A 14,213-nucleotide genomic window follows, 5' to 3' on the forward strand; every position below is an offset into this window, starting at 1 on the left:
CCGCCCGAGGAAGAGGCCCCGGAGCGAGACCCCGGGGCGCGGAGGCCGCCCGGCTGGCCCCGGCTGGCGGCACATTCGGGCCGAGGGCCTCGACTGCAGCTACACGGTCCTGTTCGGCCAGGCCGAGGCAGACGAGATCTTCCGAACGTTGGAGCGGGACGTGGAGTATTTCACAGGTAAGCACGGGCCGGGCGTGCGTGGAGCATGCCGGTTGGGTGCAACTAATGGTCTTCTGTTGGAGAAAACCTCAACTCAACAGCCATTAACTACTGACGGAGTCACTGATGGATCCAACAAGCATTCTCTGGGCGCCTCTGTGCCAAGCACCTTATTAGGTGCTTGGGATACAAACTTAACACCTTGGAGTTTAAAAAAACAACTATGCTGGGTTCTACCGGAGACCAATTAAATCAGAGGAGCTTGGAGAGAAGCCTGGATCTTAGTGCTTTTAAAAAGCTTTCAGGTGATTTAAAACAATTTTTTTTTTAGAGGTGGAGTCTCACTGTGTTGCCCAGGCTGTTCTCAAACTACTGTCCTTAAGCTAATCCTGCCCTGGCCTCCCAAAGCTACTGCACCCAGCCCAAAGGCTTCCAGGTGATTCTAATGTGCAGCTAGCATGAAGAATCAGTGCTCTTGTAGGAGAAATGACAAATAACTTTCTTTACATAAGTGGGTCTTGGCGTCACCTGGAGGACTTGCTGCTGGTCGGCACTCTGACTGCCGGGCCCCACCCCTGGGGTTTAGTTTCTGAGGAGTCTCTAGGTGATGCCACTGGTTGAGGAACCACACGCTGAGAACCACAGCATTGTCGGGTGATGAGAACACAGGAGTCTGGCAGAGCACTTGAGGGAAGCAGAGAAGCCCACAAGCCGGGTGAGGCGGCTTGCAGTCCCAGGTTCTCCCGAGGCTGAGCCAGGAGGATCACTTGAGCTCAGGAGCTGAAGTCCATCCTGGGCAACACAGTGAGACCCCCATCTTTAAAAAGAAGCCTACAGGAGACCCCAGCTGTGTGAGCCCATCTTTCTTGAAGCCATAGGCCCTTAGTCCCCACAGTTGACGAAACCACCCTAGCCTGTAAACTAACTTCATCGTGCTTAAATTTCTGCTGCTATGATCTGCTTGTACATAGTTAGGCAGTTAAGCTGTGGTGTTTTTTTTTTTTTAATTAGGATCATAGAAACCTAGGACTGTGTTTCTCCAAGTGTAGGACAAGAGTCAATGTTCTTTTTTGGGGAGTCGGAGTCTCACTCTTGCTCAGGCTGGAGTGCAGTGGCACGCTCACAGCCACAGCAGCCTCAACCTGCTGGGCCCAGGTGATCCTTCCGCCTCAGTCTTCCACATAGCTGAAACCAGATACACGTCACCCTGCCCAGCTAATTTTTTAATTTAGAGACGAAGTCTCGCCAAGTTGCTCAGGCTGGTCTTGAACCCCTGGGCTCAGGCAATCCTCTCGCATCGGCCTCCCAAAGTGCTGGGATGACAGGTTTGAGCCCTGCGCCTGGCCAGAGTCACTGTTCTTACATGAAAACTTTGGGCAAGTCACAGTGGCTTTTGGGGAGTGGGTCGTGGCAGGGCATTAAATGACATTGAAGGGCACAGGGGAACACCACTCTTGTCAGACTTCCCTTTCAGTTCTGATATGCAGGGAGTGAGTGTGTTGGGCACGCTCCTCCTGGATTTCCGAGGGTGCTGGGGAGGGACAGAGCTGCCATGTTTCACCTGCACAGGGATGCTGGCCAGGGTCCAGGTGTTCGGGAAGTGGCACAACGTGCCCAGGAAGCAGGTGACTTATGGCGATGCTGGACTGACCTACACGTTCTCAGGCCTCACGCTGTCTCCAAAGCCATGGATCCCAGTTCTAGAGCATGTCCGGGATCGTGTTTCAGGAGTGACAGGACAGACCTTCAACTTCGTGCTCGTCAACAGGTAACACCCCTCCCGCTCAGTGGACTGTCTCCAAGTAAGAGCATAGGATTCCGCCCTGTTTTGTTCTTTTGTACAAACCATTCTTGAGTGTGCTGGGGTGTAGTAGCAGACGGCACTAGCCATTGGCCCTCCAGCACTCACGCCACAGCAGGTGGTGAGGGGAAGCTCCTGAACACACAGCCGGCCACAGTCATTTCGGACAGAGAAAGTCCTCTTGAAGGAAAGGAAACAGGCTGCTTTGACTGAGCACAGCCGAGGAAGGGGTTTGGGTTTAGGGCAGGGTTTCTCAGTGGCAGCATGACTGACATTTGGGCCAGAGAATGCTTTCTTGTGGGAGCCTGACCTATGCATTGTAGAATGTTGAGCCCATTCCTGGCCACCCAGTAGATGTAAGTAGCTCTGTTCACGAATGTCCCTGGGTCAGGGGAGGTGGTTCATGGAGGGCCCAGTGAACCAGTGATGTTTGGGCCATGGCTGTCTGGAACAGGAGAGCAGGCACTTAGGGTGTCCACAGCAGAAATCCTGCTGGTGTGGCTGGAAAGTAGTGACTGAGGGAAGGAGGGCTGGGATGAGCTCCAAGGTGGGCAGGGGCCAGGTGTGTACGGAATGTGGGCTGAGCGTCAGGAGAAACCCCCTGTGTGATAAAGGTTTTTGTGTATCAACCAGGAACTGTAAGGCATGGTTGTGGCTTTTGGTGTCTTCAGTTTTAAAGCCTGTGGACAAATAGGGCTCACTAAAGTGAAGCTGCTTCAGGGCTGGCTCATCTGTCAAAGCAGCTACAGACCTCAAGCCCTTGCAGAAATGGCAGGGTCAGCCACACGCGTGGTATGCCTCATGTTGGAAGAGCACTAGGAGTCTGCAATGCTGGCGAGTCTCTGGAGAGGGGTATTTTTATGAGCTGTGCTTGTTTTCTCACTGCAGGTATAAAAACGGCTGTGACCACATCGGGGAGCATCGAGATGACGAAAGAGAGCTGGCTCCTGGGAGCCCCATCGCTTCTGTCTCTTTTGGCGCCTGCAGAGACTTTTTCTTCCGGCATAAGGATTCTCGTGGGAAAAACCCCTCCCAGAGGATGGAGGTGGTCAGGCTGCAGCTGGCTCATGGCAGCTTACTCATGATGAACCACCCAACCAACACGCACTGGTACCACAGTCTTCCTGTCCGAAAGAAGGTTCTGGCTCCACGGGTTAATTTAACATTTCGTAAAGTTTTGCCTACTAAAAAATAAAAATGTTTTTACCAGTTAGTACTTCTGTTTTCTCTTTCCCCCTCTAAGAGGGAGCAGGCATTTCCTTTACCAACAGGGAAAAGGTTTAACCAAAGCGTAGGGCTTGTGATGTAACAATGCAGGGTTCAGAAAGAGGATGTTTGTATCAAATCAGTAAATTATGAAAGAATACCAGTTGATTTTTTCCTAATAAAATGATTCTTTTTTTGCTATAATACACAGCAGATACAAAAGTACCTTTAGCAAATACGTAAGTCAACAGTTATTGTTGCATAAACTACTAGTTTAACTTAGGTTTTCCAAAGGAGAAGCTACTTACTTTGTAGATAACTTAAAACTAGAAATCAGATTATTTGGCTACTGATTAATGCCTAATAATTTACAAAATGAGCAAGTCAGTTTTAAGAAGTCAGGTTAGGAGACTCTGCACAGATATCTTCACATTTACACCTTGGCTCAAATCCTGGCCTCTGACCCAAGAAAGATCTGCTTACGACCACATGTTCAAAGTGCACACTCTTTTTAACAGCAGATTTCAAAGAGTAAGCAGTGGCAGAACAGCAGTTACTTAAAGCTACAACTTTGCAGCACACTTTAAGGTCACCGATTAGGCACTTGCTCCACCAGACTCAGGGAAACAAGTGCATTCATTTCAACATCAAAGCCAACATCTGCAGCTGGTCAGTGCTGAACAGATCAGACAGTTCAAGCTGATCTGTGCATACTGATGCCTGAGGCCTGGGGAACCTTCTCAGTATATTCTATTGGCAGCGGGAGTTGCTGAGTCCTCAGGATGCACACTGGGCCAGTGGCATGGGGACCACCGGGTTTCCTGCATTTGGAGCTGACACCAGGCATTGTCTGGAAGGGTCTGCCGGCTCACTCCCAGCAGGGGAATCACAGTTCTTGGCTTTACCTCAGGTGGCCTTTTGGATAGGTTTGATTTCATATCTTAACTCTGAAGAGTCACATTTGAATGTGGTGTTCCTTTCTAATTAAAAATCTTGCTAAAACATAGGTACTACTGTGTCATCCACATTCCTTTGGCCCTGGGCTGCAATCATGAGACTTGTCTGAAAAGGGAAGAAAATGCTCAATAGACCCTTTTTGTATTAGGCTACTGAAGATGATGAATAAGTTTAGAATATGGACCTATAATAAGGTGACAATACTAGATGTCAGCTGTAGCAATGTATTTTCAAACTGAAAAGCTGCTACTTTCTGTGGAAAGGGCTGGACTTAAGGTCATTGAATCTAACCCTTTACTTCACGAATGGAGAAACAGGTTCGGAGAGATGGCACCCCCATGGTCAGCACTTCCTTCCAAATCCAACGGTCAACTCAAGACAGGGATTGTCTTTCAATAACCCCAAGCTCCTACCTATAAACCTTAAGAGCTCTGCATGGACAATAAATAAACATGAAAATAGCCGTCCACAGGGATCCCTGTGTAATAGAGTTTTCTGCAGAGCAGAGGAATCAGAGTTGCTGAGCGGATACTGCTCAACTCTGTCTATTCACATAATTTTAAATATACCATAATTACATCTCTTAGTCCAGTATACAAAAGATAAAAGCAACAAGTAAGCTTTTTACTTACAACTGACAAAGTAGTGAAAGAATTTCCCCAGGGGGCAGATTTGGCAGATGAGCCTTTACTACACAGAAAGAATTGAAAGATTAGAAAAGGCATAGAAAAAGGGAGTGGAGGTGTTCTTTAGGCGTCTTTAGCTGTTCTTTTGCTATCCTTTGAGCAACTCGGAAGGGATATTTCAGAATGGATGTGCTACAAAAGCAATTGAAAGTGAAAGGCACTTTTTCTCCTAAATTGTTGCCTTTAATAATTTCACTAATTCCTGTCAACAATTTTTATGGGCCTGCTTATTAAAAATAAAAGATCTATATTGAAACCTCAGAGGATCAGACAAAAGTAACTGCCCTCTGAGAACACCTAACATATTACAATATGAAAAAGGTGGCTTCCAGAATCTGGTTTCTTTTAATTACCTGTATCAGATGAGTAAAAAGACGCTCACAGACAAATGCTTTCCTAACATGATGGCACCATCAGGTACACACAAGCAGAGCTGTCAGAGAGCCTGATTTGGTATGAGTGGGGCTGGCTCCTGGGCAGGGCCTGCTCTTAGAACACTCTGGAAGGCTGACGGGCTCTAGCGGGGCTGCTTGCACGTGCGTGCACACACACAATGCAGTTTTGCTTTTCTCCTGGAGAGTGGATGGTGCCATCAGCTCTGCCCTTGGGGCTGGGGCAGAGTCACTCTTCAGACCTGTACTCCTGACCCTGGTGCTGCATCGTGGAAAGAACACGCTCATAAAACAGCAGGTAAGCACTGGAGGACAGGACCTCCTGCAGGCTGGCCTTACGGACGGTGTCGTCGGAAACCCACAGCCACTGGTTGCTGGTTGAGAGAGGGTTCTTGGCTGAAGGCGGGGACCGTCGATAGGTGACAAAGTGTCCAGAGTGCATGTCTCCATGGTGAACAACAACTGCCATCAACCGGAAGAGGTACGTGGAGGAGCTGAATGGTAGAAACAAATGCCAGTGGTTTATCAGTGTAACGAAAAAGGCTTTATAGGCAAAAAAGCAAAAGAATCCTGGATGTTGAACAACAGAGGACCAACACAGAGGCACATCCATACAACTGAATCGTATACAAACATTAAAATACAGACCTACATTTACTGGCATGGCAAGCTATCTATTCCATGAGTATATGTATACTGCAGTATATGTACACTGTGTACACATAGATGTCTGCATCAAATAAGTATAGATTGTGTATACATGTGCACATATACACACCTTTACAGAGTGGATGACCCTAAAGATTTAACCAGTTATCTCTAGTTGGTATCCTAAGAAATTTTAAATTTTCTTCCTATATTTTATTTATATACACAGATACACACACACACACACATACACGCTTATGTATATGTAAACCTTATATACTCTTAAAATTCTTATTTTTAAAGAGATTTCCATTTTGGATGAAAATAGATGGGAATGTGTAATAGTGAAATTTCACCTAAAAATGAAAAATTAATTTTGGCTGGGCATGGTGGCTCATGCCTGTGATCCCAGCACTCTGGAAAGCCAAGACAGGATGATCGTTTGAGCCCCAGAGTGCAACACCAACCTAATCAACACCATGAGACCTCATCTCTACAAAAAAATTAAAAAATTAGCCAAGTGTGGTGGTATGTGCCTTTAGTCCCAGCTACTCAGGAGGCTGAGATGGGAGCATCACCTGAGCCTAGGATGTCGAGGCTGTAGTGAGCTATGATCACACCACTGCACAACAGCCTGAGTCACAGGGCAAGACCCACTGACTCAAAGAAACACACAAAAAAACAGGAAGAAAAAAAAAATCTAAGTCTGAAAGCATCAATTCATTTTTGTGATAAGTTATTTTCAGAGACTAGAGAAGCAGTGAATACAGAACACGCTTCTAAAGAGCAGCTCACCTGTAGTCAGGAACAACTGGGAGGGGGATGGGCACTGGAGCTGCTAGGGCTGGCAATAAAGATGGGGAGCAGGCGCCATTCATGAATATCTGTGTTTTGGGGGCCCCTGCCTGATTCAGAACTGCAAGAGAAAAAGGCCCAAGTCAGTGAACATTAGCAGTGGCTCTGGGTAAACAAAACACGGTTTTGATTAACCTGATAATTAACTCCCCATAATGCAACAAAGAAGATTTCATTTGGTATTCTATTGGTAATATAATAAAACAATCTACCATTTTATCCTTGATTGCCTTAATCCCAAACAGGAAAAGTGTATCTGGTCCAGGCCTACCCAATTGCCTCGACAACCTTGAGTCTCTGAGAGTCCCGTCCCTGTTTGCTAATAACATGTATCAAAGTTCAGCTAATTGACTGGCTTTTGACCTAAACCAAGGTTTTCAACACCTTGGCACAACTGACATCTTGGCTGGCATCTGACTCTCGGTTGTGGGGAGCTATGCTATGCATTACAGGATGCCGAACAGCACCCCTGGCTTCTATCCGCCAGATGCCAGGAGCACCCCTCCCCAAGTTGTGAATAAGCAAGTATTCAGACATTGCCCAGTGGCCCCTGGGAGGCAAAACGGCTCCGTGTTGAGAACCACTGACCTAAATCTTCTCCTTTCTTTCATTCTGTCAGCTTCTAAGGAATGCCAACATGTATAGCATGTAACAGAACTGTTTGTGGGTGTAGACAGATAATTAAGGTGATGTTTACATGTCTTTTCCTTTCAAGCATCATATCTAGGGGCCTTTACGTACCAAGCAGTTCACTGCAAGCATCTTTTAACAAAGCCAGCATGCTCTGAACACTAGTGGACCTGCACCCCATTCCCAGAGTGGAAAACACTAGGGTGAAGATTCCCAGTTTAAAATGAGGGACAAGGAATGAGCCTACTCCCTGCCTCTGCTGTCCCTGATGTTAATATGGAGAGACCTGCTGAGATAGATCTAAGCAGGCTCCCTGAAATGACGTCTTGCAAGGCCATGCAGTTGTGGTCACAAATAGAAAGGGGTAAGGGACACTAACCCAGGACAGTATGGGCATGCAGAAGACAATCATGACTTACTTGGGGTGGCATGCAGGTGGTGAGCTCAGGTTTTGAGCCCTTAAAGTCAGTGGCTTTTCCTTATCTATAACTCTAAAGAACTCAATGTGTCACATAAGACACTTTCACAAAACCGTCCCAGTGCTACATTCTAGTGCCAGCTCTCCTGTGTGCTGTTTGCCCTTGGACCAAACATTTAACCCAAGGAGCCTCAATTTCTTCATCAGCAAGACTGAGGGAAATAATAGCTACCTGGCTTAACTGGGATGCAATTTAACAACTGACCTCAGATGAGGACAGCAATGGAGCTAGATCAATAAACAATTCAGTAAAGAAGTCATAGCAACCCAAATATGATGTTCAGTGGTCTTTAGCCAGGACATGTCCTCGCCACATTTCCTGTATGAATGAGATGACTGTATTGAGGGGAGAAAAATAAAAAGAAAAATTCACTGGAATGGTATGAGTCAATTATCATTTAGTCAAAAGACCAGAAGGCAAGTCTGCAATCTTAAGCTTTTCTCCCTATACAGGTAACTTTTTGTCTATAATATAGTTTTGAAAACTGAACATCTCATTTCTATAATTACGACACAATTTTAACCTCTTTTAAGAAATCTTCCAAGACTTGACAACAGTGGCAGCAAGCAGGGTGAGTCCAGATCTGATCCACCCTCCTCCCGCAGTAGTCCGTGGGGCATCTGACCTACACTGACAGCAACCCTTTCAGCCTGCACTGAGAGCAGAGAGAAGTTGGAGACCAGAGCTGAAAGTAATTTGAAGTTACAAGAACGACCTCAGAGCGAGTTTTGTTTTTTCGTTTTTTGTTTTTGTTTGTTTGTTTTGCTTATTTGTGTTTTTAGTTTTTTCTCGTCTCTCTTTCATTGTTTTTTATTACGTTTTCGTACTTGCTTTTTTTCTGTTATTTTATTGCTTTTTTTAAGACTTCCTGTTTGTGTATGGGTATTTTTGAGGGACAGTACATCAAAAAGGGGGTTTTTGTGTATTTGTACGATTGTTTTTTTTTTAAAAATCTTTCTGTCTTTATTTGTGTCTCTTTTCATTTGTTAGTTGGTACAGCTGTCTGTTTTCCCTCTTCTTCATCTCTCACTCTACCTTCCTCTCATCCCCCTCCTTCCTTTTTCTATTCTTTTCTCCTTTTTCTTACCTCATTTTGCTTTCAGGGGGCAAACCTATACCCCTACTGCATGGACAGATTGTAAGGCAGTGGTAAGTGGGTTCCAGGGGGCCCACACACTTGTCAGAGGATACTGAGATCTGCAGATAGTTTCTGAATCATAGCTCCTCCCTCAATTAAATCTCAAAACTGCAAAAAGTATAGCCCCCCATCCACAGTCCAGCTTCAGAACTGAACAAAGCCAGAGGATTCACATAAGGAAGAATAGGAGATTGAACAAACAGAAGTAAAAGCTAGCCCCCATCCCTGAACAACAGATTTAAAGAAGAGGTGTAAAAAAAAGGGGGGGGGGGATCTACACAAATGAAAAAAAACCAAAAGTAGAATATGGGTCTCACACAAATACCTGGGAGGTCAGTCACTGAGAATACAGACTGTAGAATGCAACAATGAAGAGCCCCCAGAATGACTGGTCTCAAACCACAAATCCAGATATAAAGACATTAATAGAGAGAATAAATAGAACTGAGGAGACACAAGAGGAAAGAATGAAGGAGTTGTTAACTGAGACAACAGCAATACAGAATACAGCAGGCCGGATACGGTGGCTCAGCCTGTAATACCAGCACTTTGGGAGGCTGAGACAAGAGGATTACCTGAGCCTGGGGGTTTGAGACCAGCCTGGGCAACTTGGTGAAACCTCGTCTCTACAATAAATTACAAAAACTAGCTGGGCGTGGTGGTGTGCATCTGTAGTTCCAGCTACTTGGAAGGTTGAAGCAGAAGGATCACCTAAGCCCAGCAGATCGAGGCTGTAATTGCTATAAGTGTGCCACTGCACTCCAGCCTGGGCGACAAGAGTGAGACTCCAACTCAAAAAAAAAAAAAAAAGAATACAGTGAATTAAATAAATAACAAACTGATAAGCATGGAAAGCAGAATTAACCAAGCAGAAGAAAGAATTTCAGAGCTTGAGAACCAAGATATGGAACTAACCCAAATTGTTAAAAACATAGAAAAGAAGCTTAAAAAGACAGAGCAAAACCTCTGAGAGATGAGCAATTATTTCAAGAGGTCAAACCTAAGATTAATTGGAATTCCTGAGGCAGAGAGACAGAGACTACCCTGGAACAAACATTCCATGAAATTATCCAAGAAAACTTCCCTCATCTTATCAGTAACATGACCAATCAAACACAAGAGACTCAGAGAACCCCTGAAAGACAACTAATGAGAAGACCAGTGACGAGACACATAGTAAATTGCCTACACAAAGTAGGTATAAAAGAAAAATTCTAAAGGCAACAAAAGAAAAAGATCAGATTACCTACTGGGGAAGACCAATTAGAATAGCAGCAGATTTATGTACAGAAACATTTCAGGCTAGGAGAGCTTGGAGTCCAGTCTTCAAAGTTCTCAAAGATAAACAATTTCAACCAAGAATTACCTACACAGCTAAGCTAAGGTTCATCAGTGATGGAGAATTAAAATCCTTCCCAGACATTCAATCCCTAAGAACTTATGCTGCCTCCAGACCAGCTCTACAAGAAACACTTAAGAAAGTATTAAGCACAGAAGAGAGGAAAAAAAGAATGACAACACCCTTCCCAAAAATATAGGGAAAAGATTGAAAACACATATGAATCAACCCAAAAATCAAAAGAAAGACAACAAACAGCAGCAACAACAACAAACTTTATAAGAACCTCATGGGCAACACCCTCGGGTCCCTTGCCACTGTGGAAGCTTTTCTGTCCTCTTAATAAATCCTGCTTTCTCACTTACCAGCACACAGCAAGATCTTTATAAAAAATAAAAGAAAATAATACCCACCCCCCACACACAAAAAGAACCTCATGACAGGGATAAACTTTCACATCTCAATAATTAGCCTGAATATGAATGGACTAATGCACCACTGAAGTACATAAGATGGGAGTTCCAGTGCAGGCCTGAGGTTCTTGTTAAGGTTAGGGTTATGTGCTTTAGTGGTACAATAGTCAACTATAAATGGATCAAAGACCTAAACGTAAAACCTCAAACTATAAGAACCTTAGAAAATGTAGGAGACACCCTTATGGAAATTGGAACTGGCAACCAATTCCTGATCAAAACCCCAAGGGCCCATGCCAAAAGAGATAAGATAGACAACTGGGTCCTCATCAAACTGACAAGCTTCTGCAAAGTCAAAGAAACTATCAAGAGAGTTGGGAAGACAGCCCACAATGAGAAAAAATATTTGCCAGTTGTACGTCAGACAAAGGCCTAACATCTAAGATCTACAAGGAACTCAAATGTGCCAAAAAGAAAAAAACAAACAGCCCCATTACAAAGTGGGCAAAAGATATGAATAGATACTTATCAAAAGAAGACATGTGAGCAGCCAACAGATATACAAAAAAATACTCAGCCTCACTAGTCATCAAAGAAATGCAAATTAAAACTACACTGAGATACTACCTAATTTCAGTCAGGATGGCCATCATCAATAACTCAACAACAACAGATGCTGGAGAGGATGTGGGGAAAGGTAATACTTCTATACAGTTGGTGTGAGTGTAAACTAGTACAGCCTCTGTACTAAAGGATCTAAAGATCTAAAAATCGACCTGCCATATGACCCTGCAACCCCCCTACTGGGTATATAGCCGAAGGAACTCAAATCTCCCTATGAAAAAGATACCGGCACACGTATGTTTACTGCAGTATTGTTCACAATAGCAAAAACATGGAGCCAATGAAAGGGGACTGAATTTTTAAAACGTGGTACATATACACAATGGAATATTACATAGGCATAAAGAAGGACAAAATTATGAACTTCACAGCAACTTGGATGGACTGAGAGTCTATAATACTGAGTGATCTATCACAGAAACAAAGAACTGAGTATCACATGTTCTCACTCATAAGTGGACCCTGAACAATTATTGTAATACTATAAGAAAAGGATTGACAATAGTGGGAAACTTACCAGGGGCGGGAGGGTGGTGGGAGGAAGGACTGGCAGTAATGGGAATCTGCTGGGGAGGGGTACCGCATCAACAAGGGTACCTGCATCATGAACATTTGTATACCTAACCCTGAGTTGTACCCCACATCTTTGAAATTAATAATTTTTTTTAAAACCTTCCCTCTTCAACTCCCAATCCTGGTGTTATCAAGAATTTAAGCAGGCGCAGTGGCTCACGCCTGTAATCCCAGCACTTTGGGGGGTGGAGGCGATAGGATTGCCTGAGTTCAGGGGTTTGAGACCAGCCAGTGCAACATGTTAAGACCTCATCTCTACAGTAAATGAAAAAATCAGCCAGGCATGGTAGCACGTGCCTACGGTTCCAGCTATTTGGAAGGCTGACATGGAAGGATTACCTGAGCCCAGCAGATCAAGGCTGTGGTGGCCATGAGCATGCCACTGCACTCTATCCTGGTGACAGAGTGAGACTGATTCAAACAACAAAAAAAAAGAATTTAAGAAACCACTGTACAAGTCTTGTGTTCATATCACGAGAGACTCAGAAAGTAGTGATGTCAAATTGCTTTTCTCTGTGCCAAAAAATCAGCTCTCTGGGCACATACCTGGTTTGGGAGCTGTCAGCCCATCTTGTAGTTCCAGTGCAGGCCTGAGGTCCTCGTTCAGGTTAGGGTTATGCTGACTGGGCTTATGTCCAAGGAGGTGGTACTTGTAGATGTCCATCATCAGGAACTCATTAAACTGCACGTGCTCGTGCCGCTTCAGAGGTGTGCCATGGCTGGACCAGCTCAGCCGCTGTAGGTGGATACACAGACACTGTGGGAGCTGTGGGTGGAAAAGAAACCAGAAAGGACCAAGTTGTCTTGGGAGCAGGACCCATGGAGTCCTCAAAAGCACAGTCAACAAGGTGGGCTCACCTTCCCCAGTTTTAACTGTTTCACAAAAGTGGTCCTCTGGTGTTCCACCTTCTCCCCATTCAGTGTTCCCTTTGCTTCAATCTGAAATGAAAGAAATGACATTTCCCTGCAAAAGTTCCTGAAAAGGATAGCTATGGAGAGCTGCAGATCAGGTTGGTGTCACAGCTGCATTCAATGGCATTTGCTACCTGCTGAAATGAACTCAGTTGCCCAATTATCTGTCAATTGTTTTCACTGACCCCTCTCAGTCATTAAACAATAGTAACAGTGGAGGGAAGAGAAAATGAAGAATCAGTACTGAAACTCTGACACTGGCATGTAATTTATTTTGTTCTCTATCTTCACAAGTTTTGTTCCACAGATCCTCTTGACTCAAAGAGTGAAATTCAGTTACTTTGGGGTGTCAGGCAGGTAGCATAGGCAAAAAGGCACGGTATGAGACTAATGGAACTGGAGGGAATGGTAGCAAATTGGAGAGGGCATGTCCCATCTCAAAGCATGACATTCAAATTTTCTCCTTAAACACTGTGGATGAAACAAAACTCATTTGGGAAGAGCTGTGCCGTCGGCTGCCACTATCCAAACCAAGCTAGGTAGCAATGGCAGTGGTTGAAAAACTCCACTGGGCAGAGTCAGAAGAGCTCAGGGCCAGTGGTGTGAGGGTACCATGTAGGCATACACAGGCCAGTTGGGAGATATTACCTTTGTACAGTTGTCACACACAACATCCCGCACGGATTCTGATGAGATGAAGTGGTGAAGGCAGTGGTCCAGGGTCAATGGATGACCCTAGAGCAAGAGACAAAGAAAAGTATTACAATTCAAAGGAGAGCAATACTGATACTCTCAGCAGATAGCAATGTGAATCACAGAGATTTTGGAGTATGCAGGCAATAAAGCTTCGGAGATACAACCAATGTCTCCTGAACAAACATGGAGCTCAGAGCACCCTCGTCTGCTATTACTGACAGATCCAAGAGTACGAGGATCTAACTTTGTGCAAAACTGTGGACTTCCATACTGCTTTAGACATCTTAGATTTTGAGATTTGTGTGTGTATACTAAAAAAACCCAACATTTCTAACTGAATTTCACCCTCTGAATCAAGAGGATCTGTGGAACAGAACTTGTGAAGACAGGGAACAAAATAAATTATATGCCAGTGTCAGAGTTTCAGTACTGATTCTTCATTTTCTCTTCCCTCCACTGTTTAATGACTGAGAGGCGTCAGTGAAAACAATTGACAGATAATTGGGCAACTGAAAAACTACCCACCTTCCTTTCCCTCCTAATCAGGCCATAGATTAAAGTTAAGATGACAAGAGAGGGATCAGCAGTAGCAGGGCACTGCTAGGGGAGAGGGGGGAGCACATAACATCACTAAGGGGACCTGATCTCAAACCAGGGGACGTGAGGACCAGTGGGAGGCCCAAACTTCACCTGCTCATAGACCACT

At 44.7% G+C, this 14,213-nt stretch overlaps 2 protein-coding genes across 2 annotated transcripts in view; one reads left to right on the forward strand and one right to left on the reverse strand.

The window, feature by feature from the left end:
* Positions 1-3,172, forward strand: part of ALKBH2 (alkB homolog 2, alpha-ketoglutarate dependent dioxygenase) — a 9,105-nt gene extending 5,933 nt beyond the window's left edge. The window contains exons 4-6 of the mRNA XM_021706090.1: positions 14-176; positions 1,728-1,926; positions 2,848-3,172. Coding sequence (XP_021561765.1) covers positions 14-176; positions 1,728-1,926; positions 2,848-3,154 — 669 coding nt within the window. The 3' untranslated portion in view covers positions 3,155-3,172. The remainder of the gene's footprint in view (positions 1-13; positions 177-1,727; positions 1,927-2,847) is intronic.
* Positions 3,173-3,329: 157 nt separating this feature from the next.
* Positions 3,330-12,800, reverse strand: LOC103274931 (ubiquitin carboxyl-terminal hydrolase 30). Its single transcript, XM_021706087.1, has 3 exons — positions 12,446-12,800; positions 6,644-6,764; positions 3,330-5,694 (listed from the first exon to the last, which is right to left on the reverse strand). The coding sequence occupies exons 1-3, from the start codon at positions 12,564-12,566 to the stop codon at positions 5,430-5,432; spliced, it is 507 nt and encodes a 168-aa protein (XP_021561762.1). The 5' UTR covers positions 12,567-12,800; the 3' UTR covers positions 3,330-5,429.
* Positions 12,801-14,213: the final 1,413 nt, after the last annotated feature.

This window comes from Carlito syrichta, unplaced genomic scaffold, assembly GCF_000164805.1.
Source record: "Carlito syrichta isolate Samal-C Ts95f unplaced genomic scaffold, Tarsius_syrichta-2.0.1 Scaffold315133, whole genome shotgun sequence".
Lineage (NCBI taxonomy): Eukaryota > Metazoa > Chordata > Mammalia > Primates > Tarsiidae > Carlito > Carlito syrichta.

What these genes read in the sequence shown, in the direction of transcription:
- LOC103274931 (XM_021706087.1), bottom strand. Translation starts at nt 12,566, where the DNA reads ATGATGGACATCTACAAGTACCACCTCCTTGGACATAAGCCCAGTCAG. An exon ending in GCTGACAGCTCCCAAACCAG is followed by an intron (nt 6,765 to 12,445) that starts GTATGTGCCCAG and finishes TTTCTCTTGCAG; the next exon opens with TTCTGAATCAGGCAGGGGCC. An exon ending in CCAGTTGTTCCTGACTACAG is followed by an intron (nt 5,695 to 6,643) that starts GTGAGCTGCTCT and finishes TCTACCATTCAG; the next exon opens with CTCCTCCACGTACCTCTTCC.